Genomic DNA, 27488 nt, shown 5'->3' with positions numbered 1-27488 from the left:
CATGAACAGATCATATCGCTTATGACAACATTTACTTGAGCATTGTGAGAGTTACAAAAGAAACTGTAATCTCACTCACAAATCATATTTTGGCACTACAACTAACTATTTTAAACTTGATACAAAGAGCATATAACAGAGATTAAAATCATAAGGAATGTGTGTCAGACTGTCTGGACTTGGTTAAAAGCCAAAATATGAAAATTACTGAAGAACTATGAGTTGAAATAAAACAACACAATGGGTCACCAATACCTCAAAGAAGTGAAAGATTTTAGTATTTGATAATGAATGAGACTTTCATATTGTGCATTTTAGAAGTTAAATCCCCTTTTATCGTATTTATGTGTGCCTTTTGGGGAAAGAGGAAAGATTTGCTTTCGAAAAGATAGTTTTTTCCTCAATCTTTGATGAGACTTCAATATTTGTGCAGTTTTCTAAATCTTTGATGAGATTTTAATATTCATGCGCACCTATAAGGTAAAGGTGAAATAATTGCACAAGTTAGATACAATTTTCCTCAACATTTGATTCAAATTTCATGTTAATAGAGCTTAGAAGTTAAAGTTTCCCCTTTTATCTTCTTTTTTTCATGTGCACCTTTTAGGTAAAGGTGATGCTCCGAGTGATACCATCCAGCACCCCCAGTGATACGGCTACCTTTGTCACAGTGGACACCAAGAAGAAGCAAGTCACACTCTTCGACCCATCCTTCCTGACCGGTCATGTATCTACAGCGGGTCGAAGGGCCGGTGTGGCTGCCCCCAAGATGTTTGCCTTTGATGCCGTCTTTCCCCAGGATGCATCACAGGTATGTTGTCCTTTGGAATGGGTAGCGTAATGGGGCCCCAACATGGCGGATGGGGCAAAATTTATAAATAGCTGCGAGCGAAGCAAGAGTGAAAATTTTGAACTTTTTAGATTGAAAATCTAATACAGTGATAGATTTTGTCATATTCAGAAAATGATATGATTTTGCACCCTTTATCCTTTTGTTTCCTTTCCTTATCTCTCTTTTCTTTGGGATGGGGGGGGGAGGTTGTGAAACTTCTTGGAGATCCAGTGTCCTCTCGTGCCCCCCCCCCCTCCCATTTATACACCGGTGATTAGAATCTTGGTGATTATAGCTTGGTATGATCCAATTATTTTCCAAAAAGGAAATCACAAACCTAACAGCAGTGCTACTCAAGGAAAACTTCACCTTTTTTAGAATATGATGCATTTTGTTAAAAGTTGAAACAGTTGGAGTGATAGATGAACAATGTTTGGTGAAAAATTAGAAAATTAAAGTTTTTTCATCTAAAATCAGATGAATAAAAAAAAACCCTGAATATAATAAATTATTTGATTTTAAATTTGTGGTATTTTGCTGCTATTTTGTGTGTATGCTAGGCTAGTGTATGTGTTGTTAAGTTAATGTTTATTTTTTCCTCCAAGTTGATTCGCTAAACAGTTGCCTGTTTCATAAAACTTGTTAAAATAACAAATTGACTGATTGGCTAATTGTCAAATTGTTGTAGAATTAGTGCATTTGTTTATAATAACAAGTCTTCATGAAATAGAACACAGAATAGAATTTTGATTTAACACATCAAAAGCTCAATAAAATTCAATCATATTTAATTCTACAATTATCATGCGGATGAGCTCTTTGTTTAGTTAACCACAATGTCAAACATAGGTTTTCTGGCTAGCGAACATTCCTCTTTTAATTGTGTGTATAAATAAACAAAGCAAACTGTGAATAATTGTTGAGAATTTTGAATAGAAAGTGGGAAGTTATTTTAATTACATGACCTTTTGATATGTATGCTTTTTCTTCCATTTGACCTCCTATTAAACCTTTGATAAGTGTATGATAATTGAAAAATGTTTTCAAGGCTACAAAGCCGTCTCTAGTGACGTAAATGCAGAAACCAAAGGAATTTAATGCACCCTTGCTATACTTAACCCGATTTGTAATTGCAGCAAGTTAATATGGGTGTCTATATTTGCATGGAATTAGAGTGAAGGAGGATTTTTTTTAAAGTATTGTATAATAAGCTTGATTTTAAAGTTAATAATTCAAATCAAATTTAATTTCATTCATTTTAAGACATTTCACAGGGATGAATAAAAGAGCAAGTTTTTACTTTTATATTTGATAGGCAATTTACAGTGTCTTGTTAGTTTTATTGTGATGTAATCGACAAGTATTTCTACTTTTTAAAATGGCAAGTACCAGTAGTTTCCTTCACATCTGCATTCAAAGATTATGAAGAGGTTTATGAAAACAGGAGGGTTGGTAGTTAATTGGCAAAAATATTGATGTATGAGGGTTTACCCTGAGAATAATATGCATTTATGGTGTTGGGTTTTAGCACAATGAGCGATGAAATACAGCCCAGCAATACACTAAGCAATCATGCATCTCACTGTTTAACCACTAACAAAGTCACATCTATTGTTTTTTTAGAGTTCCTGGAATGTTTCTGAATGGGCCAGAAATAGAGAATTAGCGATGCAGCAGTTATTAATTTACTTTTGACAAGAATGGTCCTCTTTTCTCTTATGTCTGCTTTGGGGCTTTTTAAGGGGGATTCCCCACAAAGCAATAGACTGCTGCGAAATTTTGAAGAAAATTATGCCGGTAAATGGACATTGTCGATTAATGATAGTAATAAGAATAATCAGTTCAGGGCCGATATGAAACAGCGGATGAAGGCAGGTTATCTGACGTTGAAAAGTTTGGAACTTTGAAAGTGTCTGGTTTTCTTTTGACTACATGATCATAATGTAATACACTAGCATTTTGTAGAGTCGGTCTTCCTTATGCCTCAGTCATATCAGCAACACTGATCCAAACCGACCAATGATATCTCATTGAAAATAACGTATTAATTTTGGTCGGTCTGGAGTCGGTTTCGTGGGTATGACTGGCATCACTGAATACTCTAGACAGGAAGACAGGTGTCCTGATCATTTGCTTGACTCTGTCTGGAATGTCTTTCATATCCCAAGTGTTCCTTGAAGGACTCGTCATGGTGGTTAAGAAGTCCTCATCTGTAGAACAATCATAAATTGGTCGTTAGCAATCCTTATTGTTTTCCACTCGAGTAGTGAACAAAAGATTGATCAGGAAGGGCAGTGGCATGTAAAAATGGAGAATGTATAACATTGATTTCGTGACTGCTAAGGAATTTGCCAACTAATCGTTGTTTAGACAATGGAATAGCGCGTCTGAGATCATGCATTGCCAACAGTTTTTATATAGGGAAATTGTATCGAGTTGGGGAAATAACCCAGAAAATCTGGAAATTTATGAAATAACAGTACAGCTATAAACACCATTGCATGTTTTAACTTGAGTTTGATATTGTATATCAGATAAAATTGTAACAAAAAGATTTTCTCCATATGTTTTTACAGCATTTTTCATTCCTTGTATGATTTCAAAATGAAATTTAAAAAGGTAATCAACAAATTCAGTTTTAGAGCAAAAATTAGTTTCATTGGATGAACTGATAAGATAAAATTAGCCATAGAATTATCAAGTTCATTTAAGATCTGCAATCAAATCTGAAAATCTCTAAAATTGTTATTGCAGAATGGATGAAGTGATTTCTATGACTCTTCGATTCGAGGTGTTTTCCAAATGTCATTTTTCAACGCTTGTATATGATTACGAGGTGTTTTCCTTGGCATTTATCCACTCCTTTGACTCATTCTATTGTGTACTCTGATACAATCATTCCGTCTTGTGTTCTAATTGGATTGGGTTTTTTTTTCTTTCTCTTTTGCTTTGTCTACCTAGGCTGAGGTGTGTGCAGGCAGTGTGGCCGATACTGTTCAGGCTGTAGTCAATGGAGCGGATGGTTGTCTCTTTTGCTATGGTCATGCCCATTTGGGTGAGTATATAACCCCCCTTCAAGACCCCCAGGTATCTCCCCCGTCAGCCTTTTATCCCCTTAAAATAGCTCTTTTATCATCCAACCTACGTCTGTATACCCGCCGGCATCCTTTGGGATGCCATGCACGACCGCCAGCTCCATAGCTGATCGGTCACCTAGAGCCATACTCTTAATCCTCAATCGATCTTCAAAAAATTCCAGCTCGGGAATTACTCCAACCTGTGCCCAGCCCAAGCAACAAGTTTCTTTTTTCCCCTCGAAACATGACATAAATCAATTTAGCCAGAATTTATTTTATTCATGCAAATGAATCATCAAAATTGAGTAATATCAAAATATCCACCGGCATATTAATCCTTCCCGATAGTAGGGCAATTCCTGTGCACTGTATACTAGGTGGTTTCAGATATTGTCAATTTAAATCAGAACTACTTCTAACAAGGCAAGTTCTCTGTCCTTTTCACCAATATATTACACTTTACAAAGCAAAAACAAATATTTCACCTTAAATACTTTATTGTCGTATAGAAATGTACATATCCAGTAAAAAGAACTGGAATTTGAAATTTCATTAATTTCATTACAGTGTTCGAATAGCATTCTGGGGTAAGAGGAATTTATTTGGCCTTGTACGAAACAGGATATGTTGACAAGGGAGTATTGACCATGTATGTCCTTATTTTGACCGCCAGACATGACGTACCAATTACATATTGATTTTCTTTCTGTTGTAGGGGTATCTTATTTGCTTAACCACATTCGTAGCCCAGCCAAGCGCGACCCCGCCCACAAAAGCCCAAATTGCGGCAGTGACACAAACCGTGTCATCCCCTTGTCTCACGGAAGGTTGCATTTCTTGCTCCAAATGTCACGCTGAATCAGGCCTAATCTCTAAGAATGATCAGACCTCAACATTTAATGCCTAATTAATGTATTCTTGGCTTTGTGTGCCAACCCCGCTTGAAGAGAAAGGAGATTGATTCAGTTGGTATATCTTGTCAACATGATTCGTGAAGGGAATACCAGAGAATTTGTTCACCAGACGAATATCAGACCGTGACCAATCGATGATCTGGCACGGTGCGAAATCTGTCAAAATAGACGGTTAATTCTCAGTAGGATCTTTTGCTGTTGGTTTGAATAATAGAACAATTGTGTTTGTCATATATATGAATAGAACTTATAACAGATATTGTCTGGTGGAATAATATTTATTTTAAGTATGTGAAAAGTTTAGCTTAGAAGCACACTATACAATCAATAAACTTCCATTTCTCTCCCGGAAGTTCAATATACGATTGATGCGATGATAGTTGAAACTGTTCTTGCCCTCATGGAGGGGAACTACTGTAAAATTAATATCTCTTACTTGATTTTATGACCCTATTACATATTTTTTTAAGTTTAAAAATAGCAAGTTGTCTATCTCTAATCATCACCATATCATCATCATCACTATCATCATCATCATCATCATCACTTTCATCATCATCACTATCATCATCATCACTATCATCATTATCATCATCATCACCATCATCATCATCACCAATCAGAATCATCATCATCATCATTATCATCATCATCATCATCATCATCTTCATCATCACCATCATCATTATCTCTTCATCATTATCATCATCATCATCATCATCATCATCATCACTATCATCATCTTCATCATCTTCCTCCCTACCACCATCATGACTCTCAGCATATGTAAAATCATTCTAATCCCAAATTTTTAGTCTATGTTACACTGGGACCATTTTCTTTGACACCACTTAGGTTTTATCTCTTTTTTTATCCCCCAATCAGGCAAGACATATACCATGATTGGTTCGGATGAATCTGTCCAAGGAATAGGTGTGATTCCATGTGCCATAGCATGGCTCTTCAAACTAATCAACGAAAAGAAAGAAAAGACAAGCACAAGGTTCTCAGTTCGTGTCTCCGCTGTGGAGGTTTATGGGAAGCAAGAGAATCTCAGAGATCTTCTGATCGAACAAGCAAATGGTGAGTTAGCAATCATCATCGTTGTCGTTGTCGCTCTTATTTCCATTAAGCAAATGAAGAATGTATTTCTATTCAAGCAAATGAAGAATGGTTATGATTGTTGTTAAGAGTTAATTCATAATTTACCCGACTCTATGAAAATATTAATACTTGTTAACTAAGCAACCAGAAGATTGGCTGCTTAAGGTCCTCTACGAGGGAATATTTATACTAATAAATGTTGAGTTATCATCATCATCATCATCAATATCATTGTTGTCATTTTCATATAAAGCAAATGAAGAATTGTTAAGATTTTAGATTTATTAAATACTGGAAACAAGATATCACCATATTATTCAGCTTGGGAAATGATTATCAGATCATACTGTATGAGAGATTAGTGGTCTAATGATTATTTCCCAAACTGTATGTGCGATTCCCATCCGGATTCACCCACATATCACAAGCCTCACGGCGAATGCAGAATGCATGAGGATTTTTGTGATTTATTATTGAGAAATCTAATTGATATCTGTAAAGAATCACGTCACTCATTCATTATCATCCTGTTTGCTTTGTTGTAGGGAGTAATAATGGGTGCGGCACATCACCGGCCCTCTATCTCCAGGAGGATCCCATCTGTGGGGTGCAGCTTCTGAATCAGAACGAGCTCAGGGCACCCACCGCAGAGAAGGCAGCGTTCTACCTTGATGCTGCTATTGCTACTAGACTCACTAAAGGAAAGAATGGTGAGTTCTCAAAGACTATCTGGTCTTGCTTCTTTACTTAAGAGCTTTTTGTTTTGTCAGATTATATGAAAACTTTCCAAGCTGATTTCATAGCAAATTTGTATTGTTGGAGAGAGATGGTCAAGAAAACAAGATTGCTTTAGTCTTTGCATTCTGGAACGTGGTGAGTGTTTCATAAAGTTGTTCATGACTTACGAGCTGCTCTACGAAGCACTGGTGATTCTTCCTTAGGAGCTTAATCAATAGGAACATCAGTTGTTCATAAATTCACTTATAACTTACGAACAGTTTTCATAAGAAAAATGCACCTAGTGACCCTTGTACAAAGTCTGCTAAGACCAGGGTCCCGTAACACAAAGGTTAGCGATTGATCGTACGCTTAATTTTCACGATTGATTGTACATTGTAGTCAATGGAATCAATCGTAGAAAAAATGTTCTACGATCATTGCTAAGTTTTGTGTTACGGGCCCCAGGTGATACTTGCACAAAACCTATTGGAATCACAGAGTTCATGGGTAAATCTTTTTAGATAATCCAGTCTTGTCATGAATTATCCTATTGAAAGTGAGACTTTTCATATTTATCGCTTGAAGTGAATTAGAATTGACAATATCGAAAAAAAAATTCTTAAATGTTATTAATAATGAAATCCTTCCTTTTCCAGAGGAGGCACATGACGGAAGATACTCTCATATGCTCTTCACGCTTCACGTCTACCAGTATCGCATTGACAAGTCAGGCAAGGGTGGAGTGATCGGTGGGCGGAGTCGTCTTCATCTTATAGACCTTGGGAGTGGTGATCGGGGAGGGGGTAGAGCGGCTAACGGCGCTGCACTGTCATTCTCGGCCCTCGGTAACGTCATACTAGCAGTCTTGAACGGGCAGAAGCACATACCCAATAGGTAAGCATGTCCAAGGAATTATTCTAAATCTTGATATGGGAACTATGAAGTAGGCTATTTCAGTTCAGACAATGGAATTTCTGATTCTACATGCAGTCAAACCTGTTCTTTATACACAGGTCCTTTAGTACATAACCCAACCGTCAAGGGAAACAAGAATGGTCCTTCTATGAAGTTAATTTCTAAAGCAGGTTTGACTGGTGTATATGGAGTGCGCTTACTTATGCATTTCTTTGACTTTTCTTTGCTAGTTCTCTCTTTTTTCTATTTTTCTTTCAATAAATTTCCAAAATCTTGAAGCAGGATGGAGATTAATGTTCTCTTTTCTTATATAGGTCAAGACCTATTTGTATAAATCAAAATCTGAATCTCCTCAGACCAGGCCCAATTGGATTTCACATGGTTCCGTGGGATAGTAGGAGGAAGACTTTTATTAGCAATTAAGAAATACTTGAATGTAATAAATGTTAATCCTCGCCTCCAGACACGCACTGTAAACCAATTGGCTTTTTTGAAGAATATAAGATCTCTGGCCTACTTTTATGATATCAAAGCTGTCTATGTTCTGTCTCTACATGACCCACATCCATGTATTTGTTTGAAATCCACTGAATCACATGATACACAGTTTATTAATAGAAAAAATCCGTTGTTGAAATTAGTTAGGTTTGAAATTGTGTGGTTTTTTTTGTACAGAATTGTGCTGAATCTAAGTTTTTTTAAATTCATGAAATTAATGTATTCCGTAAAATTGTACTTGCAATATCCCACTTTATATTTGTTGCTGCTAAGGAACATTCATTGTGTGTCTTAAAAAAAATGAAATTGCTGTTGAAATTTAACTTAACATTGTGTCTTGTCTTCTTTGTATGAAATTTAATTGGACAGATTCTAAGATTTTTTAAATTCATGAAAATAAAAATGGATTGCATTCTGCAAAATTGTACTTTAAATTTCTCACTTTATATTTGGTGCTGCTAGGGAACATTTGTTGAGTGTCTATATGCATAATGATTGCCCATTTGCTGAATGTAACTTTTAGAGCACTATTAATCACAAAACCACATTGATTTCTCTTTGATGCCTGCCGCCCCTTATTCTTAAATCACATGTGATGATCTTATTAGTTCTAAGCTCCTTTACTTACAATGAATGATATATGTGGTTATTTCAGTCTATATGACTTAAATTTGAAGTCATTTGAAATGTGTGAAGTGTAATGACATATCAATGGCCTGCTATTGAATAGAATTCATAATGGGGTGTGGTGGGTTCCCCCGACGACGTGCTTGTTGTAATCTGCTATGTCAACTATATGAAAGAATGTTGTGAGAGTCATTAATTTTTTGCTGTTGAGTACTCTAGGTTAGCAACCTCCTGTAAAATGTTTAGTTCAAGAATAAAAAGGATTTTGTTTGATTGTTCTTGACATTTACATGTACACTTATTATAGAGCTAAGGTTTTAAAAAAGGAGCAGAATTGACAAGGAATTACTCTTCCACCTTGACATTTCTATGTTTAGAACATTCTAGATACATAATTGTATGATTCGAGGAATACATGTATATTAATCAAACAATTGTTTGTCTTTGGTCTAATGTTTTATTACGAAAGGAAGACCATGTTTCACAAAATTCTAATGTTCATTTTACCATCAACGGTACTACCATGATTACATAACTCAACATGCCATTCAAAATTGGTTTTCTTGGACATTTTGCATAGATCATTTACATTATATACATCCATTCATTTAAAAAATGATGATGACTTGTAAAACATGAATCATTGATTTTGAAATATGCTTGAAAGAAACCAATCCGAGTTAGGAAAAAAAAGGTTGTTGTTTTATATATAATCATCCGGAAGGATCATCTCCACCTGAAACTGAGAATACTTTTTAAAGGTATATATAAACATGGGGAGCATTTCATGAAACAAAATGTCAGTAATTTTCACTGATTATTGTTATAAGCTACTGAAATCCTTTCATTTGATTGGCTGAGAGCAACTTAGATAGTGAATGTCGCAGATAAAACTCTTCATGAAATGCCCCCATGTCATAAAAACTTCTTGTTTCAATCGTGATTGAGAGTGTGATAACGAAGAGTAGGGGAAGGCGGGGTAAGTTGAGCATAGGGGCAAGTTGAGCCACCGCCCCCAGGCCAATAATGAATTAGTTAGACATTATGGTGGTGTCATGTATTGATGACCCATTACATAACCTTTAACCCCACCACATTGTTTTCAACTTTGAAACAAAAAGTACTTTTTTAGAGGGAAAAATACAAATTTCAGCCAAAAAAGTAAAAAAGGGTGTGAAATAGATAAGTGTTTTTTTACACACACACTTCTTTACATATAATAAAGCATATGAACAACATTGTCAGTCCAGGTATGGATCTTCATTCTTGTCACAGTTTTTTACATGATGGATACATAAGAAATGTGTGGATGCGAAATTATCGCATTAAGTTCGGACTGGGGTAAGTTGAGCCAGCAAACATGGGGCAAGTTGAGCCATGGTAATTCTTATGGTAATGTAAATGAAAACACAATCAAACCTTAAAAAGCCATCGATATGCAGGCAGAAAAGAGCAAATTCACATGACAGTTCTTTTACTTTTAGAGAATGTTAGTATTTTTAGAGAATTAGCAAGTAAAAAGACTTTAAATAAAAAATTGACATGCTGGTTCTTCCCGCATACATTTTGTACATAGTTTTTGTGGCTCAACTTACCCTCGAAGGTGGCACAACTTACCCCACAGATGGGGCAAGTTGTGCCACTTGACATCGTTTTTTTCAAAGGTCACAACGACTTTCAGTGTGGGGGTAGAAAGTTGAATAGGCCTATAGGTGAAAAAGATTTCCCAATAATCATATTTAAAGGCAAAGTACTAATTTCTACAATATTATTAGTCATATCAATTCTATCATGCAAAATGCAAAAAGTGTCACAACTTACCCCGCCTTCCCCTACTGATTCGAACACAATGCCTTTAAAATGCACTCCAAGTCTGAGAGAGTGGTCTTTAACCGTCAAGTTGTTTGTGTTTGATTTGTTCTGTACAGGGATAGCATGCTAACGAGGCTGTTGCGAGAGGCCATGGGAAGTCTGTCGTGTAGGACGGTGATGATCGCACACGCTTCCGCCGCTATTAACAACTATGCAGAGACGCTAGGTACCATTCAAAATGCATCCAGGATACACCGTATGAGGAAGAAGAAATCAAAGGTGAGCTGTGGAAATATATTGAAAATAAATTAGAATAAACCTTTCTAATGTTCTCTATGTGTCATGTTGTTTCCTACGTAATGTATCTCACTGAGACATGTTTCGAAGCTATTGCATCTCCGGGGATGCTAGACAGGTGACACGACATTATCTCCTGCGACAGTTGCTCCTGGCTTTATTTTTTCTAAGATGTAGGGTTAGGGTTGCATTAGGGTTTTATGTTAGGTTTATGGTTAGGTTTGGGGTAGGGTTTAGTGTTAAATCCAGCGTTGAAGTCATTTAATAGATTAGTGTGTGGAATTCATAGCAGAGTAAATGTGGCAGGAGCAAATGTCATGGAACTTAAATATAGACAAGTGGTAGTCTTAGATGCTTGTGATCATCGTCTTGATTAATTCATTTTGTTTGCAAGTAGAAACGCAGCTTACGAAACTGAGAGATAAGTGTATTTTAATTCATTTATTACTAATCACCTCCTCTGTTTTGTCTGCAAAGTCATGTGATGTCTGTGAAGGTGCTTAAGACATATACATGTAAGTGTTCACAGCTGTGACAAAAAAAATCAATGCAAAAATCTGCATTATCTGAAATATTTTCGGTTTCTTTCCGTCCTACCGAATCCTCTCTGTCGATGCATTTAGTAAAGCGTGTGACACTGTGTTTAAATGGGTGTTAGGATGACTGAGAATGAGCCCTTGGGGCGTCGGGATTAGTAACCGTCTCCCCTGACACCTAGTCTATTCATTAGCATGCGTGTAAAGCTACAAGACAAAGCATGCTTGTTTTGCCAATGATGGATATGACCAGACACTATCGCATCCTCCCCTACACTCTGCGACCAAAGCCTCACGGCCCGGGGGGGTTTTACCCAATGCATCTGGTGGAGTCATCACCCGCGTGCCTGAGTACCCTTCATAAACAACACGTGGGGGCTTCGTTTCATGGCCATATTTATGAATCTTCATTATTTATCTTCGGTAGGATAACTATGATTCCATTATGATGAGAGGCTTTTGATTGATTGTTGCCCCCGAGGTTCCGTAAACTTCCTCTTTTTTTATTTCCTCGTCCATATTTTTCACCAATCTCTTCCATTTTCTGTATGTTGGAGCTTATCTGACTTGTCAAACCTATGAATCACATGGTATACGCAGGTCAATGACTTCCCAACGGTTCATTCTGATTCATCATTTATTATCTCTACCAAATAAAAAACTTAATTATTTACATATCATAGTTATCATACTGGAATCAGTGTTTCATATGTACAATTATTTATTAAGCAGTATGCAATTATAGAGTCTTAATATATAATTATACAGTTTTGGAAGATTAGACATTGTTGTGATAAGCTTTAATTTGTCTTCTTTACACACATAAATATCTTTGTTTACACAATGTAAACTGTTTAAGGCTAGGACGGATTCTACAATGATGTTGGAGTGAGCTTCTTGTTCGTAAAACCTATTTTCTCTCTTGTTCCTAAAACCTGTTTTCCCCTTTTATTTTGCAGTACTCTGGAACTAGTTCAAGTGGTGGTGAGAGCTCCTGCGATGAGGGTAGGATAAGAAGACGTCGGTACGCACCTCCAGCGAACAACGGGGTCTGTGTAACAGATGCAGTCAACCAGAGTGACCCTGAGTACATCTCCAGCAGTGAACAATCCTGCGATACTGTCATCTATGTAGGACCGGATGGATGTCCTTTAAGTGATAGAGAATTAACAGACAATGAAGGACCACCGTCATCACTTCCAATCCTCAAGGGATTGAGTTCAAGTGAGGATGATAGTAAATGTGGGTCATCGAGCGATAGAGACATTGATGAGTTCCGATGGGCCAATGCCGATTCTACAAATGAGATGTCAGGAAGAGACACAGATACTGGCGGCAGTGATGCCGAAGCAAGGACTACAAAATCTCTATTTGACAAAGGTGCTAGATCTTCCAAATTGACATCAAAGAGCTTGATCCCAAAGCTGTCCTCGTCTCCCAAGAGAACATTTTCAGATGAATCCAAAAGAGCGCCTCCAGTTCCACCCAAGAGGTCGGATAGCACAAAGGAATCAAGTTCGTTAAACAGGAAGAAATCAGCCAAAGATGGCTTCTCAAGTGGGAAAACTAAGGTGAATGGACACTCTTCAGAAAAGAAACTGAAACATGACCCAAAGGTCAATGGAATCTCTGGGCCTGACAGGCCGCAGAATTTCCCAAGCAATCTAAAACCTCCCGCTGCCATACACAAACCCAAACCTCTTCCAAAACCAAAGCCAATCACAGTACCAAGACCAAAAGCTTTCATCTCATGCTCTGACACAGAGGCTGAAAACTACATGTCTCAAGAAAGGCGAAATGTTGGAAGGTCGTTTCTGTTAGTGGAAGATGATGATGATGATATGGCACAGGAGCTGAATTGCAGGCCAACTGGAAAGTCTGCCTCGGATGGGGAGTTGAAGGACAATAGTACAAGTGAAGATGAGCCTGATGAGGAAGCACTAGCAGCATTAGCTGGTTTGCCCCTGGTACCGAATGGGCGTGGCAATTTATCTCCTGTCTTGGAAATAGACGATGCAGCTTCAGAGAAAGGTGAGGAATGTCGGACCAAAGCAAATGGAGATATGGAGGATGATGGTGATGAACTGACAGCAGCTTTGAGAAATGCAGATGCTGACTTTACCACCCAGGCTGCCAATCTTGCAGAGAACCCAGTTGTTGAGACACCTTCAGCAGTAGATGTTTTGCCCCCTGCACTGTCTCCAAGAGTAGAGAGGCTCCTGTCACCTACTGCTCTTAAGAAGGCTGGTATTGATGCAGAATGTTTGATGAGGACCATTCATTCTTTAGAGGGTCTGTCTGAACTTTTGGACAAACCAATCTCAGAGATTTCAGAAGATGACATATCATCATTAGCATGCTCTGAGCAGGACACCTTGAGCTATGTATCAAGGGACACAGAAGATGTCACTTCAGTTACTGACATGTCAATTGATGACCTTCCTATGGGGTCAGAAGCAATGTGCTGCATAAAAGAACTTGGAAGAAGGTCTCTGGATTCTTACTCTGAGAACTTTTCTATTAGTTTCAACGGAGCTAGTGTGGATGCATGCCTTAATGAACCTCTCCTGTTGTTAGGTCATGACGACAGACACAAACTAGGACTTGGTAACTATGTCTACTCAGATGATGAGTCAGAGATCGCTGATGGGTCAAATCGTACACGGCGGTCAGAGCGTCAATCAGAAAAGGACACCTTTGAATCTATGTCAATGGTTTCACGAGATATCGAGGCCATTAAGCAACTCTACGTCATATCGAATATGAGCAATGAAAATCTATCAATTGATGATGATATGTCAGAAGATCAAGTGCCCAATCTGTCATTTGGTGACTCCTTCTTGCAGGACGAGCCGTCTGTAGTCACTTACATGACGATCAATAATGATGAACAGGTAGTAATGAGGGAAAAGCATTTGACTCTTGATGATCTTGATCATCCGTTGAGGAGACTAAGCTGCATTAGTGATGCCACAGATGCCACCTTCAGTACAGCCTCCCGTCCAGCCAGCTTTGCAGATCAGGATGATATTACCCTTATTGGTGACTGCAATGATGAGGACTCTAAACATGAACCTACCTCACCCAATACTATCAATCTCATTAACAGCTTACAGAATCTCCACATGGATGGCATGAAGCACGGTAATGGTTTCATCAGACCACAGTGGTATCAGAATAATCATAATGGAAACACGGCACAAGAGACAGGAAGATCGGGATACACTCCTTCATCTTCCGAGACCTCGCCTGTGTGGCTTAGAATGAACATTCCAGTCTCTTCATCGGCAGAGCAGAAAGGCAAACAAGGTCAGTCCTTCAGTGGAGTACCAAAGGGTGGCTGCTCAAACAGAGTGGTCTCCCATCTAGACACCAATGTCATTCTTCCAAACGGAATACGACAAGCCCTTCCGACTCGTTTGCTGACTGAAGTCTTGAGTAATTCAAGCCCAGCGTCTTTCTATAATAGTCCTCAGCATCAGGCTACTGTTAATTCAGTCCAAGCCCGGAGTGTCTCACTCTCCCAGCAACCTTCTCCTCATGTTCTAAGTGCTGCAATCCAAAGTGCTAAACATCATATGGCTGTGAAACAGGACATGCCCAAGATCCACTGTCTAGCTGATCTGGAGAAGTTGTATGGCATCGATATCCGCAAGCCCGACGGTGCGGCTACGGAAGATGTGAAGAGCGAGCCTATCCCTTTGGATCACCATGTATTTGATGGAGGCAAAGGATGTGACATTTCAAGCATGGAGCGTCCTCCTGCAATTGGTGCCTGCTCTGCACCTCCCTTTGAGGTAGAAATGAATCCATGTTTCTCACAAGAGTATGATGATGCACTGCTGTCCGGTGAGGTTAGGGAGACAATTGCCATGGTGCATCAGCCTCCAAAAGTAACTGTAAGCGAGGCTAGGACTAGGAAACTTGCAACAAGGAAAGAGAGTTTACAATCAGAGGCCAGCAGTGTATCAAAGAGTAGTGATTTAACTGTTCAAAGCTGTCCAGTGAGTAGATTACCACAACCAAGTCATCATGGGACACCCTCCAAAGGCTTCGCAGTCTCCAAAACGTCTTCCCGCACTGGCAAGCCTCCAAACAAATCCAGGGAAGAGAACCATTCAGGAAAGAGTGCACCTACGTCTTCCAAAAAGACTGCACAAACAAGTAGGATACCCCAGAAACCTCAGGCAAACACTCGCAGTCAAACCCCCAAATCAAGTGCCCTCCCTGTCCGGAAATCCCTTAGCAAGTCAGCACCATCACTTTCCAGGACAAACCAAACCCCGGCAAAGATTCCGGTCACGACCGTCACATCGGTCGATGGCACTTCTGATCCACCCCCTAACATGCGCAATGCGAACAACAACATAGCCCAGCTTCAACCTGGTAGTCGGCTAACAAACTCCTCTGACAGCAGCAACGATAGCGGCATAGCTTCCAGTGAGAATGTCACCAACTCCAAACCTGCTATTCTCTCGCCATACTCCACTGTCACAAAGCCAAGGACGACTAAGAGTTCCAGCAGCGGACACGGTAGCGACAACAGCAGCACCTTCAGTGACAGTGTCCCTGCTACCAAAGGCATCCGGAGGGTGCACGGTGCTAGTGGAACCAGTAGTGGTTATGAGAGTATGCTGAGGGATAGTGAGAATACAGCTAGCTGTTCTTCTGCTCATGACTCGCTGAGTGAAGGATCCTGTGGAAGGGTGAAAGGCAGCAAACTACCAAGAAAAAAGTTTGGAGGTAAGATACATTTCCTATTTAATTTCTCCAAAATAATGATTTCACAATTGCAGAAAGGCCAGTCTCCAGGCTTCTGTCTGATTATCGAGCCCAGACAACTACCCACTTCTGGCTTGCTTGGGCTTCATACAGCACATATGGGGCTTAAGCATGTTCTAGCTTTCTTTTAGGCCCAGTGAGTACAACTGACTGGCAACTCTGCCCTTGGACATTTGTAGGAAATGAAGATCTTATCTCATTCTTTGATATTCAAATTCAACTTCCTTTCCAATTTGAACAAAATAAACATTAAAATAAAAGACATCAAACATGATTATAGCAGAGCAATAGACAAATGATTGTAATTTAAACTAGACAGCATAAAAATTGGAATATGGTGAGCAAGATAGGAGCCAATGATGCGACTTGTAGATCGTGTACAGATACAGTTGAAAACAGTATGTAAAAATTTATTTTTCTCTAGAGTTGTTAAAAAATGTTTGGCTTGTACAAACATCTGTGAGATTTCATTAATGCACACAAGTAGTTCATAATCTCTTCAAAATCTCTGAATATCATCCGTTGTTAATTTGCAGGTGCGAGGAGAAGTCGTAGCGTTCCCCGATCCTCGGCTTCTGATTGTGGCCCATCTACGGGAAGCAGCAAGTCAAGTCGCCGGAAGGACCTTCCCCCTCGACCCATCTTGCCCAGCGAAGAAGGTGTGGAACTCAAGGTCTATGAGGTCGATGACCCTCATCGTATCCAGCAACAAAGACCAGAGACGATCAAGGTAAGAGGAGTCCTCGCCCTCTGGGGTGAATGAACTGTTCAGTGATGTCATCAGGGTGAACAAAGGTTTTGGTGATGGGACTGTTTATCTCGACTTTCTTCAACATTATACTTCATTCAGTAGAGCAGATAGATACGGTTCATTTTCTATGGATATAAAATACAGTTGCGAATTTGTTGCTGTAAATGCACACTTTTGGAGTTGGGTGACTAATCTGTCCAGCACTTTATCTCTTCTTAGTCATACTTCAGAAGTCTGTGAGAAATGGTTACTAATGAATTCTATTCATTGACTATCCCTTTCAGAAGTTGGTCATTACTTCTAGAATACAGATTCCTTGTAGTTCACCCAGTTTGACGCCAAATAGCCAAAATACTCACTTAACTCTACCTACTCTCTATCAATTACTCGTCCCCATTCCACCCACCGTTAGTGTAGGAAATAAGATTTGGCATGTGTGATAGAAAACTACTCTGGTTGTATCAACCAATTTGTAGAGTCTCTCTCCTTCTGTAATGTCTTTCTCCTTCCGTCTGGTGTGGTTGTGTGAATCCATCTATCTTTATTTCTTCATCTCTCTCTCTCTCTCTTTCTTTAGATTGATGTTCCCACTTCCCTAGTGGGTAGTCAGCCTGTCAAGGCCTTAGAGTGGAACTCTTTCCCAAGGTCATTCAAACAACTCCCCTCCGAATATGGGTGGAATATTCCTAAATCTTTGAACACTATTGCAAGCATTAGCCAAATTAGTTGGGAACCAAATTGGTAGCCAGTCAGTAGGCATAGGTCGAGTATAAACAGAGTATATTCTGATTCGGTAGACATGGATTGACTACACAAAGCATACTCCAAATTCTCATGGTCAGTTAACCAGAGCATATAGACATAAAAGGCACTTGTGTATGACATTACATTTTAAAGTCAACCATGCTTGACTCATTCAATGGTGTTGTCTCCTGGCCAACCAATATTTCTGAAGAGGAAAGGGTCATGACTGCTTGAGAAACTGCATAGTGATTTAATGTTGTCTGATGCTTGCAAAGTGTTTCAACAACTGTTTGAAATGCTGTTGACCTAAGTATTTGCAGCCCCCTTTCTTATATACACCAGGCATGGGTGATCAGTATACACTCTATTATTGGTCTCGTCTGTGCTAAACCCTGAATGAAAGTGACGTGGGTGTGTACAAGTGCCATACTCCATCTGTCCTTGTGATAGCTAGGATGTTGTGAACACGCCACATGGAATGGAAAATATATTCCCATTATCCCACCAGTATAGGGGGCAATGTGTAATTGTTCAGTGCTTTGGATAAGTTCATTGTAATGTGGGTGTGTGAATTTGTTGAAAAGTAATATTCTGAAAGTGTTATAACAACAGCTGAACATGCAGCCTTCTAAACTACACTTCATTTCATGTTGTTTCTTCTTTTTCTAACCACGCATCCTTGGATCAATCAACCCGATCATCTTTCATCTACTAACACTTAACCATCATCAGGATACTGGTGTTATTAACACTAAATCACCGAGTAAATCAGCCAGTAAATCACCTAGTAAATCACCTAAAAAGGCTTGTGACACTAACACCTTGGCTAGCACTGGGTCTAATGGTGCTCCACCCAAACCAGAGAGATATGAGAGAGCTGGCAGGCCAGAGGTATAAACAGCATTTGAATAATACCCCCCCTTAAAGATGACTATAATCAAATCAATTCTCTCATTCTTTTTTTTATTATGTATTCTCTCTGTTCTCTCCAGCCCCTTTCTGTCTCTCTTCTCTTGTGTCTCTGACTTTGTATGGAAAATAGCATTTGAACATAATGAGTGATATGAATAATACCATTGGTATATCCTGGGTTTAAGATTTGCCAGTTTTATGAATTAGAATTATGGAATGCACATGCTGAGAAAATGACTCATAGTTGTTAATCGAAGTGCTAAATACAGATGATACGTTTGTTTGGTCTTGTTTTATGTTGCAAAGTGATATACAGTGTTTATAAAAACAAATAAGCAGCAAAATGAGTTATATTGCTAAAAGCTATGTGGATGCAGAGAAAAAAAGGTGAACTATTAGTAATTCATATTGCATATTGATATTTATTTTAAATGAGAGGGAGAATAGTGACCAAAACAAAGGAAGAAAGAAAATCTTATTTGAACTAGATGAGTGAAGAAGTGATCACTATCCTGAAATAGATTTATTTTTATTAATCATCCCCTCGGTTGTCCCCATTCATCTAAAGTTAGACATAAATTGTAAGGCGTTATCTCTTTTCTCTAAATCGCTTCATGGCATTCTTTGCATGGGCCAGACTTGTGAGGAAGCAAGCGGCTCCTCCTCGTCGTCCCTGAGCCGTCACCACGAGTTGCGGGCTCAACTGGCCTTGGCCGAGGCCCAGCTCCAGGAGGGCCAGAGCCAGTGCCCCTTTGAGCGTAAGCACCAACCGATCAGTGTTGCCTGTTGTGAGATGGTCTGCACTAGCTAGCTAGTATTACCTTCTATGTCCACTCACAACACACCACAACTCCATGGTATATATAAAACATATTTATACACTGTCGACGTGTGCTGTGATGCTTCTCATAGTCTCACAGAAAGCCTTCCCAAATGTTGTTGGTCTGTGGTAGAAGTTAAGTTGAGTGTACTAGATAGAGAAAGCCTCCTTTTCATTATTATTTTCAATCATTCGAAAAGACAAGATCTATTTCCCTCGTTGGATCGATGCAGTTATATTTACCTGTTTTGGAACCTCCCGTTTTGTTCATTTCATTTCATTCTAACCTGTGTTATTCTTTATATTCAATCATGACCAGTATATCAACCAGTCTGGCCCTGTATCACGAAACCTAGCAATTGATCGTAAGGATGATTTTTACGACTGATTATACACAATAGTCAATGCAATCTATCATAAAAATCAACCCTACTATCTATCACAAAGTTTCATGTTACGGGGCCCTGTACATATACTTCTCCGCCATACTCCTCTATATTCATTCATAGTCTTTGGTCTGTTAATCTGACTTAGTTCTGCTGCCTTATTTTTATAATTGGATTAGATTGCCATGACTGATTGCTAAGTATTCTAAGTACTCAAAGTGTTTGTGTCTGTATCTTTTTTTATTTTTCCATTCCTCTTTTTAGTCAATCTATAGATTGATTGCTTATTTAGAGAATTTGTATTTTTATTTGTACATTCCAGGAATGCCTGTTTAAGTTTGTTTATCATTCATTTTCCATTTAGAACACTTTTTAGAACCTTATATCTTTTTTCTTTTTTTACTCATTGAAGGGTCACTTCCGTTTGCATTTATCTGTATTTTAACTCTTCCTGTTTATCCTTTTCTCTTCACTGTTTATCATTATCTCCTCTCATTTGAACCTTAATTCTCTACTTCCCATCTTTATAATTTCTAACACCTTTAATCACAATTTCCCTCCGATGTTGAGCATGAAGTTGTTTGTCACTATGTGGCATATCTGTTTATCAAATAATTTGATGTGCCTATCATTAATTTACAAACACCACAAGTTCACCCAGTAAAGACGGTCATTCATTCTTTAATTTTTGTTTTGTTTCTGACCCTGTACAGTTCCTTGGTTACTTATTTAAAAGTCAAGTCATACCCCCCCCCCCCCCAAATATTGAAATATCTTCAAAATTTAACACAGAAAATGAAAATGGGATGTAAGTTACAAAAGATATATCATCTGTGACTACTTACATACTACTGATATGCAAACCATGGGTGGCATGCTGGTGTGAGAATGGTTGTCATCACACACTCACTTCTTTTGTATTTTATTATATCCTCTCCTCCAATAATATAAAACTTGGTTCAAGTCCTCATGAAAATCAAATCCAGGTATGAAAATGGAATATTTGCTATTTCCGATGATAAATTGATAAAAAAGTGAGCGTATGTACACATCAATTAGCATATTGATCTGGATGTGCATTTTCACTGCCATGTTTTTCTAATACTACATCCGATTTTGATGAATGTTCAGTCCTAGCTTGCCTGATTATTATTTGTTTTGTATTCATTTATATCAACCTGTTGTCGGGGTTGACTTGGCCTGTTAGGGTCATTGCACTTCTGTGTCCTGTATATTGCACACATTATATATCTCACTTTTCCTCTTTACCTCTTTGGTGTTGCATGAGGTTTCTGTTGTGATCCTATAATCCTTCCTACTTTTATCTTTGAGAATATGGATCTGAATTTTGTATAAGACCAAATTCCCTGTTCATACCATTTACTCAACTATTTCGAGATTATGAGGAAAGTATTAGAGCCCCACCCCATTCCTCTCTCCAAAATTAACAATTCCAATGAAAAAATGAGCAAAGTCTTTTTTATAAATAATTTTTTTAATACCTGATTATGTTTGGTCATAATTTCTGCAATGGTAAATTTCTTTCCCCACTTTCAAAATCCCCTCCCCTTGAAAAACGGAAGTTATGTGTGTGGGGATGAATTGGTCATTTCTCCTTAAGCAGTTTTATGTCGACCATCTCGAACTGTTGATGTAACATGAGATATCTCTGTATTTTTATCTCCACAGTCCACGTTCTGGAAGAAGTGGAGTCCCAGTTCGGGGAGCTCACCCCTTCGCCCATGGAGGAAGAGACAGCCCGCCTGGAAGAGCGATTGATCAATTGTCGGGCTCATCTGGCCATGATCAAGTGCCTCAACCTCCTCTGCTGCTCACCGAAGAGACACAAACCCAGTCCAACTTAGACAGCATAGAGGCCCTTAAAGAAGAGATGTCAGATTGCCATAACGAACAATGTTCCGGTTCAGCGCAGGAGTTATGCTCACTGAAGAAACAGAAACCAAGTCCAACTTAGGCAACACAGGGGCTGTTAAAGAAGGGATGTCAGATTGCCAGAATGAACAATGTTCTAGTTCAGCGCATGAGTAATGCTCACAGAAGAGACACAAACCCAGTCCAACTTAGTTTAAAGGCTCTTAAAGAAGGTATGTCAGATTGCCAGAATGAACATCGTTCCAGCTTAACGTAGGAGTGAAGCAACGACTGACTTAGACATACTTCATTACTGCTAACTGGAGAGACACAAACCCAGTCCAACTTGGATAGCACAGAGTCTCTTAAAGAAGGGATGTCCGATTGCCGGAACGAAAATCATTCCAGCTCAACGTAGTAGTGAAGTCATGACTGACTTTCTTAGACATACTTCATTACTGCTTACTGAGAGACACAAACCCAGTCCAACTTGGATAGCACAGAGTCTCTTAAAGGAGGCATGTCAGATTGCCAGAACGAACAACGTTCTAGTTTAGCGCAGGACTAATGCTCACAGAAGAGACCAAATCCCAGTCCAACTTAGACAGCACAGACTCTCTTAAAGGAGGGATGTCAGATTGCCAGAACGAACAACGTTCCCGTTCTGTGCTGGAGTGATGCTCACTGCAGATACACAAACCCAGTCCAACTTAGATAGCACAGAGGCTCTTAAAGAAGAGTTGCCAGATTGGCATGTCAGATTGCCATAACGAACAATGTTCCAGTTCTGCGCAGGAGTGATGCCACGACTGTCCTTCAAAGAAATCCTTCGTTGAATAATGATTGGATGATGCACACTAAATGTTTCAATAATTTATTTCTGAAGCAACCAAATTTAATAAAATTTGCTGCTTTGACATGGAGCTCATATTTGCTGAAGGCTTTTTAAGATGAATTTTCATATTAATCCGTTGTCTTTGGTTTGCTACCAGAAATTAAGAGAAATTGGGCCAACCTGATAAGTTGAAGAAAGGTTAAAAGAAAGAAAGGGAATAGATGATTCTGGTTAATGAGTAATCCAGTTCTTGAGTGAGGGAGGAAAATGTTATGTTCGTTTGATGCCTCTTTTCCTAGAACTCATATTTAAGCTAAGCCAGATATAAGAATTAAAATGAATCCATAGAAACGTAGGGTACCTTAATGACTGTGGCTTCTACTGCTTTCTCGCATGGGGTATTTCACGGCCACTTAGCAGGTATCCCATTGTTTCGTCTGTGTGGGTATTGAAGGATGGCAAGGGAAAAGATGATGATTTGGATTCTCACCAGAAGCTGCAGCTTGACATGGCTGAGACTGGTGCTAACTGTCCACATGCTGCTATTGCCAATTTGCACAAAATAATACACATGAATTGCATTGAGCTGCAATTCATCTGGCATGCCGAGGGATAAGGTATTAAATATCTTAAATCAAATCCACAAATAGGTAAAGAGCATTGAAGAAAATCCCAAAAGAACCTTTAACTTTCGTGATCTATCTAATACCAACCTCATCTTCTGATTTAGAACGTCTGGGTATTAGAAAAGTTGAGAATGTTAAGTATTTGTTCGGGTAAACCCCCCTTGGTTTAGGATTTTCAAAAAATGGCAAATGGATAAAAGGTTGTCTATCTCCAATGTATTTGTCTTACCAGCCTGGCCATCTGTTTCATCGAGTCTCCAAAAACTAAGTTGTAGAATATCACATTACAAGAGGGTTTTAGAATAATGTGTATTAGTTTGCTGAAAAAAGCATAATCCTTTGGCTTTGGATTTTCAAAGAAATTACAAAAGGATTAAAGGTTGTTTATCTGCAATATATTTGTGTTATTTCTCACATTAAAAGTGCAGGTGTCGTTGTATCAATCCAACTAAATATGCCACTGTCACAAAAGGTTATTTTTGTTGACTACTACATTTCATTTCAATAATGGAAATATGGTGCTGTCTTTTTATACAATCTTTGCAAGTTTTCTAACATTGTTAGTATAAACTAATTACAAGTGGGTTGTTGTGTTTTTTTCAAATGAATGGCAATTCTACATCATGTTGCATATATAGCTAGATAGTACTTTTCTCATTATAGACAAAAAAAAAATCATTCAGCCCTTCGTCTCCCCCCCCCCCCTTCCCCCTGTGTTGTAGCAACCATAGGCATCTCTGCTTTTATTGTAAGCCATATGAAACAAAGCTGGTCAAAATTGATGTGTCCCTCACCCTGTTTTTGTACAGTCCAGAAATGCCATTGGTTCTTTTCATACAAATTATATTTGTATTTATAAAATGTACATAGTTATACATATTTCATCTATTTATCATTACCATGACAATATCACCGTAAAATGAGTCATTTTCAAGGAATGAATTGATATTATTTCCTGTTGATTTCTTTAGCAACAAATTTTCTGTCTATGAATGCATTCTTAATAATTTATGACACGTTATATCGACTTTGTAAGCAATGGGATGTAATAGTATTCTAGTGTTTCACTATTTTTTTTCAAGACTGTCCCATGAATTTTAGTTTGAGAATTAGAGACCAGTATTGAATGCACATGACTTGCCTTCTATATCTCTCGCAAGTGCAGTGAGAGAAATTATTTTGTAGATAGAAATATTCTCTTGTATATAACTAAGAAGAAAAAAGATATTCAGGCAACTTGGACTAGATTTTTCTATTCTCTTTTGGCACATTCTATGCATTTATACACAAGGATATAATTTCTATCGTTGAATCAGCAAATACAAGATGAAATGATCTTTATATATATATATCTATACACAATTTAATGTCTTTTGGAATCCCAAATGCGAGACATTTAGGCTTGTTGATTGATGAAAAAGCTACTTTGATGAAATCTGATATGCATTACGAACATTATTTCAGATCAAATTGACTGATTATTTGGTTTTATGTGTAGTGAACATCAATTATGAGATAATTGCGGATACTTTCTAGATGATTAGGTTTGGAGAGGTTTATAGAAATATAGAATATACATTTAGAAATGTCTCACAGATGTATTTAAAGAATTCTGTACAGCAAGTCTTTCATGCTTTCACATCTAACGTATGATAATTAAGGAGATGATGGGAAAAAAGTTGAAACTTTTTTCATCTTGGCATTTAAAGGATTTTTGTACACACCAAATTTTGAGTTCCCTGTTTAATCAGTCTGTAATTGATAAAAGAAGAAAAAAAAAATATATGATGTCGAACAGTTTACTAGGTTTAAGTACTATTCCACTGAAAGACAGAAGTTTGTGTGTGTATGTTTGTGTGTGTGGTTTATGTGTGTCTTTAAGGTTTAGAGTGACATGTTTTGCTGCTCGTTATGGTACCTACATCTCACGAGGCTGGCTGAAAGTTTGATTTGAATTACAGCAGTTAAAAAAAAAACAGCCAGTGTCTTGGAAAGACAGCCACTTGCTGCATGATTTGTACACCTGGGGGCCGTTTCACAAAACGTTAAGTGTGACATAAAGTCACACTTGAATTCCCAGTTGGGTGTGGTTTAACAAGGCATTACCGCGTTACATATTGTTATGTGCGCGTCACCATTTTTAAGTACGATTCTAAGTCACACTTTACTCTTTGTGAACCCCTCCTGGTTTTTATTTTAAATTTGTTTACATATTGAATGTATGTATGTCTGAATGTCACAGTCTACCCCTTTATTTATTACCAGTGAAAAAGAAAATGCAAGATATTTTAGCACATAAGAATGTAAATACCGATGATGTAGAAATAAGAAATCAGAGAAATCCTAAATCTTGTATAGTTATAAATCATGCAGACAGAAGAGAATTTTATGTGCAGTAATCGTCTTTTGAAAGGCAGAATTTAATTCATGTTTTACTATGACAAAAGTTCAAGAAGAGGCGAGAAGAATGATTATTATATGAGGTAGGATTGATAATGTTTTGATTAGATTATATTTGCAATATGATTTATTAGAATGTGTATCACGTTCGTTTTGCAAATGCAAAAAGGCGGAAAGATGGAACTTTTGTGTGTACAAACTTGTGTGACAGTGGTCGGTTATTAAATTCCACCTTGAATAAGAGAAAAGGGTATCAGATCTTGTCTTTATTAATTTACATCAATAACTGGGATATACTCATTTGATTTGCTAGTTCATTACGATTAACTTGCACGCCGAATAAAAGTACACAATTTTTCCTGCGCGCGCGCAGCATCTCCCTACGCACGCACTATCCCAAGATCATCACGCAAAAAGGCGTCCATTTCCTCTTTTACTTTCGCCTGCCGCCGTGAGCAGACGTTAGCTAAGTACACTCCCACTTTTCTATAAAAAGTGTCCGTTGTTTACATATTTATCTATGTATTTACAGCCTATTTCAATCCTTTGCCTTTCGGCTATAGATTGATTTCATTTATATCATAGTGCATGGAGCATTCGTGTTATTATTCACGTTTTTCTTTAAATAAACTTGTGAGTTCCGAACGTCAGTTTCGTTTTCTCACAGACGGGTTGCTTCCGCTTCCCTTACCCGTAGCTCCGCGCACTATTCCTGCGTGCCGCAGGCCTTGATACGACGCCAAATCTTTTTAATTCTTTATTATTCTTGACTTGCACCTTTGCCTCGTCTTGAATTGAATTGATTTTATTTCCTCCCCACAGCTTAGGCTATGGGACAGATAGGAGCGTCGTCCTTGTTTGTTCTCAAACTTGTTTCAACTTGTTCCTTTGTGAGTTGGTTGATTGTCTCAATCAATCTTTTGTTTTTGTTTGATTAATTGATTGATTGATTAATTAATGAATTAATTAATTGTTAATTAACCAATTGGTTAATTGTTTAATTATTAATTAATTTTAATAATTATTTTTGTATTGAAAATTTTTCTTTTAGACTTATTTTCTCTTAAAATTTTTTGGGAAGCCCTCCTGTTTTCTATTAGCGTCCTTTAAAAAAGTTTTCGCTAATGAGTTTTCGGCTTTCCAGTTTAAGGGAAGTAAGTTTTTACTTCTTCCTTTCAGATCAGCTCCTTTACTTATTTCTTTTGACCCTTGTCAAAAAAAAAAAAAAAAAAAAAAACTTGTGTTTTTTTTTCTTAGCTGATCCTGCTCTTCGTCCTTGGACTTAGACGTTTCTGTTTTTAATTAATTAACGTCATGTTTACGTGTAATTGATTAAAAAAAAAAAAAAAAAAAAAAAAAAAAAAAAACTTAGTTTTTTTTTCTCACTTCAGCTTCTTAACTTTGTTTGATCTCATGTTTAAGAAGTCGATCCTGTTCTTCCGAAGTTATTAATTTTATTATTAATATTTCTGATAAGGATCTTGCTTGTCACCTTTCTTGTCCACCCACCCCTCCGCCCCCTCTCTGTTTTCGACCCTCCTTTTGTTCTTTCAGCTAAGAACTTACCAGGTAGATGAGCTCTTTTGACTCATCTCCTGATGACTCCAAACCTGCCGCTGGGAGAGAACCAGACATGGTATTATTGTTCCCGTGATCAGCGGCGGTGAGTATGAGGGCAAGAGAGTGAGACCCTTTGCGATGGGCTCTATAAAGGGTGGAACCGTGGAGTTGCGTCCACGTGCCTTGGAAAAAGGAGGGTGGAACCGTGGAGTTGCGTCCACGTGCCCAAGAGGGTGGAACCGCGCCCACGTACCCGAGCGTTTTAGGGTGGAACCGTGGCGCAGCGGCCACGTGCCTGAAAGGTGATAGCCAAGGCTCCCTCGACGGGACCTGAACCTATTTTGAGGAGTGTGGTACTAGTATAGAAAACTTCACTCCTCCAGGGCTGCTTTACCCACCGGCTATCGGGTCCATCAAGTCCGGGTTAAGAGCATGGGACTCTTTTCCCGGCACAGACTAGGCTCGATG

At 38.3% G+C, this 27488-nt stretch overlaps 1 protein-coding gene across 2 annotated transcripts; it reads left to right on the top strand.

Moving 5' to 3' along the window:
• The first annotated feature begins 611 nt into the window (after positions 1-611).
• On the top strand, positions 612-25708 carry LOC129264188 (kinesin-like protein KIF26B). Of its 2 annotated transcripts, XM_064102759.1 has the most exons (11): positions 612-811; positions 3794-3887; positions 5709-5906; positions 6473-6637; positions 7304-7541; positions 10616-10778; positions 12292-16075; positions 16651-16844; positions 18342-18500; positions 19159-19279; positions 21417-25708. In XM_064102759.1, the coding sequence occupies exons 1-11, from the start codon at positions 617-619 to the stop codon at positions 21590-21592; spliced, it is 5487 nt and encodes a 1828-aa protein (XP_063958829.1). In that variant the 5' UTR covers positions 612-616; the 3' UTR covers positions 21593-25708. The 2 variants fall into 2 exon arrangements, with proteins under 2 accessions (XP_063958829.1, XP_054758021.2); XM_054902046.2 differs by lacking the exons at positions 18342-18500; positions 19159-19279.
• The last annotated feature ends 1780 nt before the right edge of the window (positions 25709-27488 follow it).

This window comes from Lytechinus pictus, chromosome 7, assembly GCF_037042905.1.
Source record: "Lytechinus pictus isolate F3 Inbred chromosome 7, Lp3.0, whole genome shotgun sequence".
NCBI classification, from domain to species: Eukaryota; Metazoa; Echinodermata; class Echinoidea; order Temnopleuroida; family Toxopneustidae; genus Lytechinus; species Lytechinus pictus.
The sequence above is the reverse complement of the archived record's forward strand: the minus strand, read 5'-3'. Positions and strand labels throughout refer to the sequence as shown.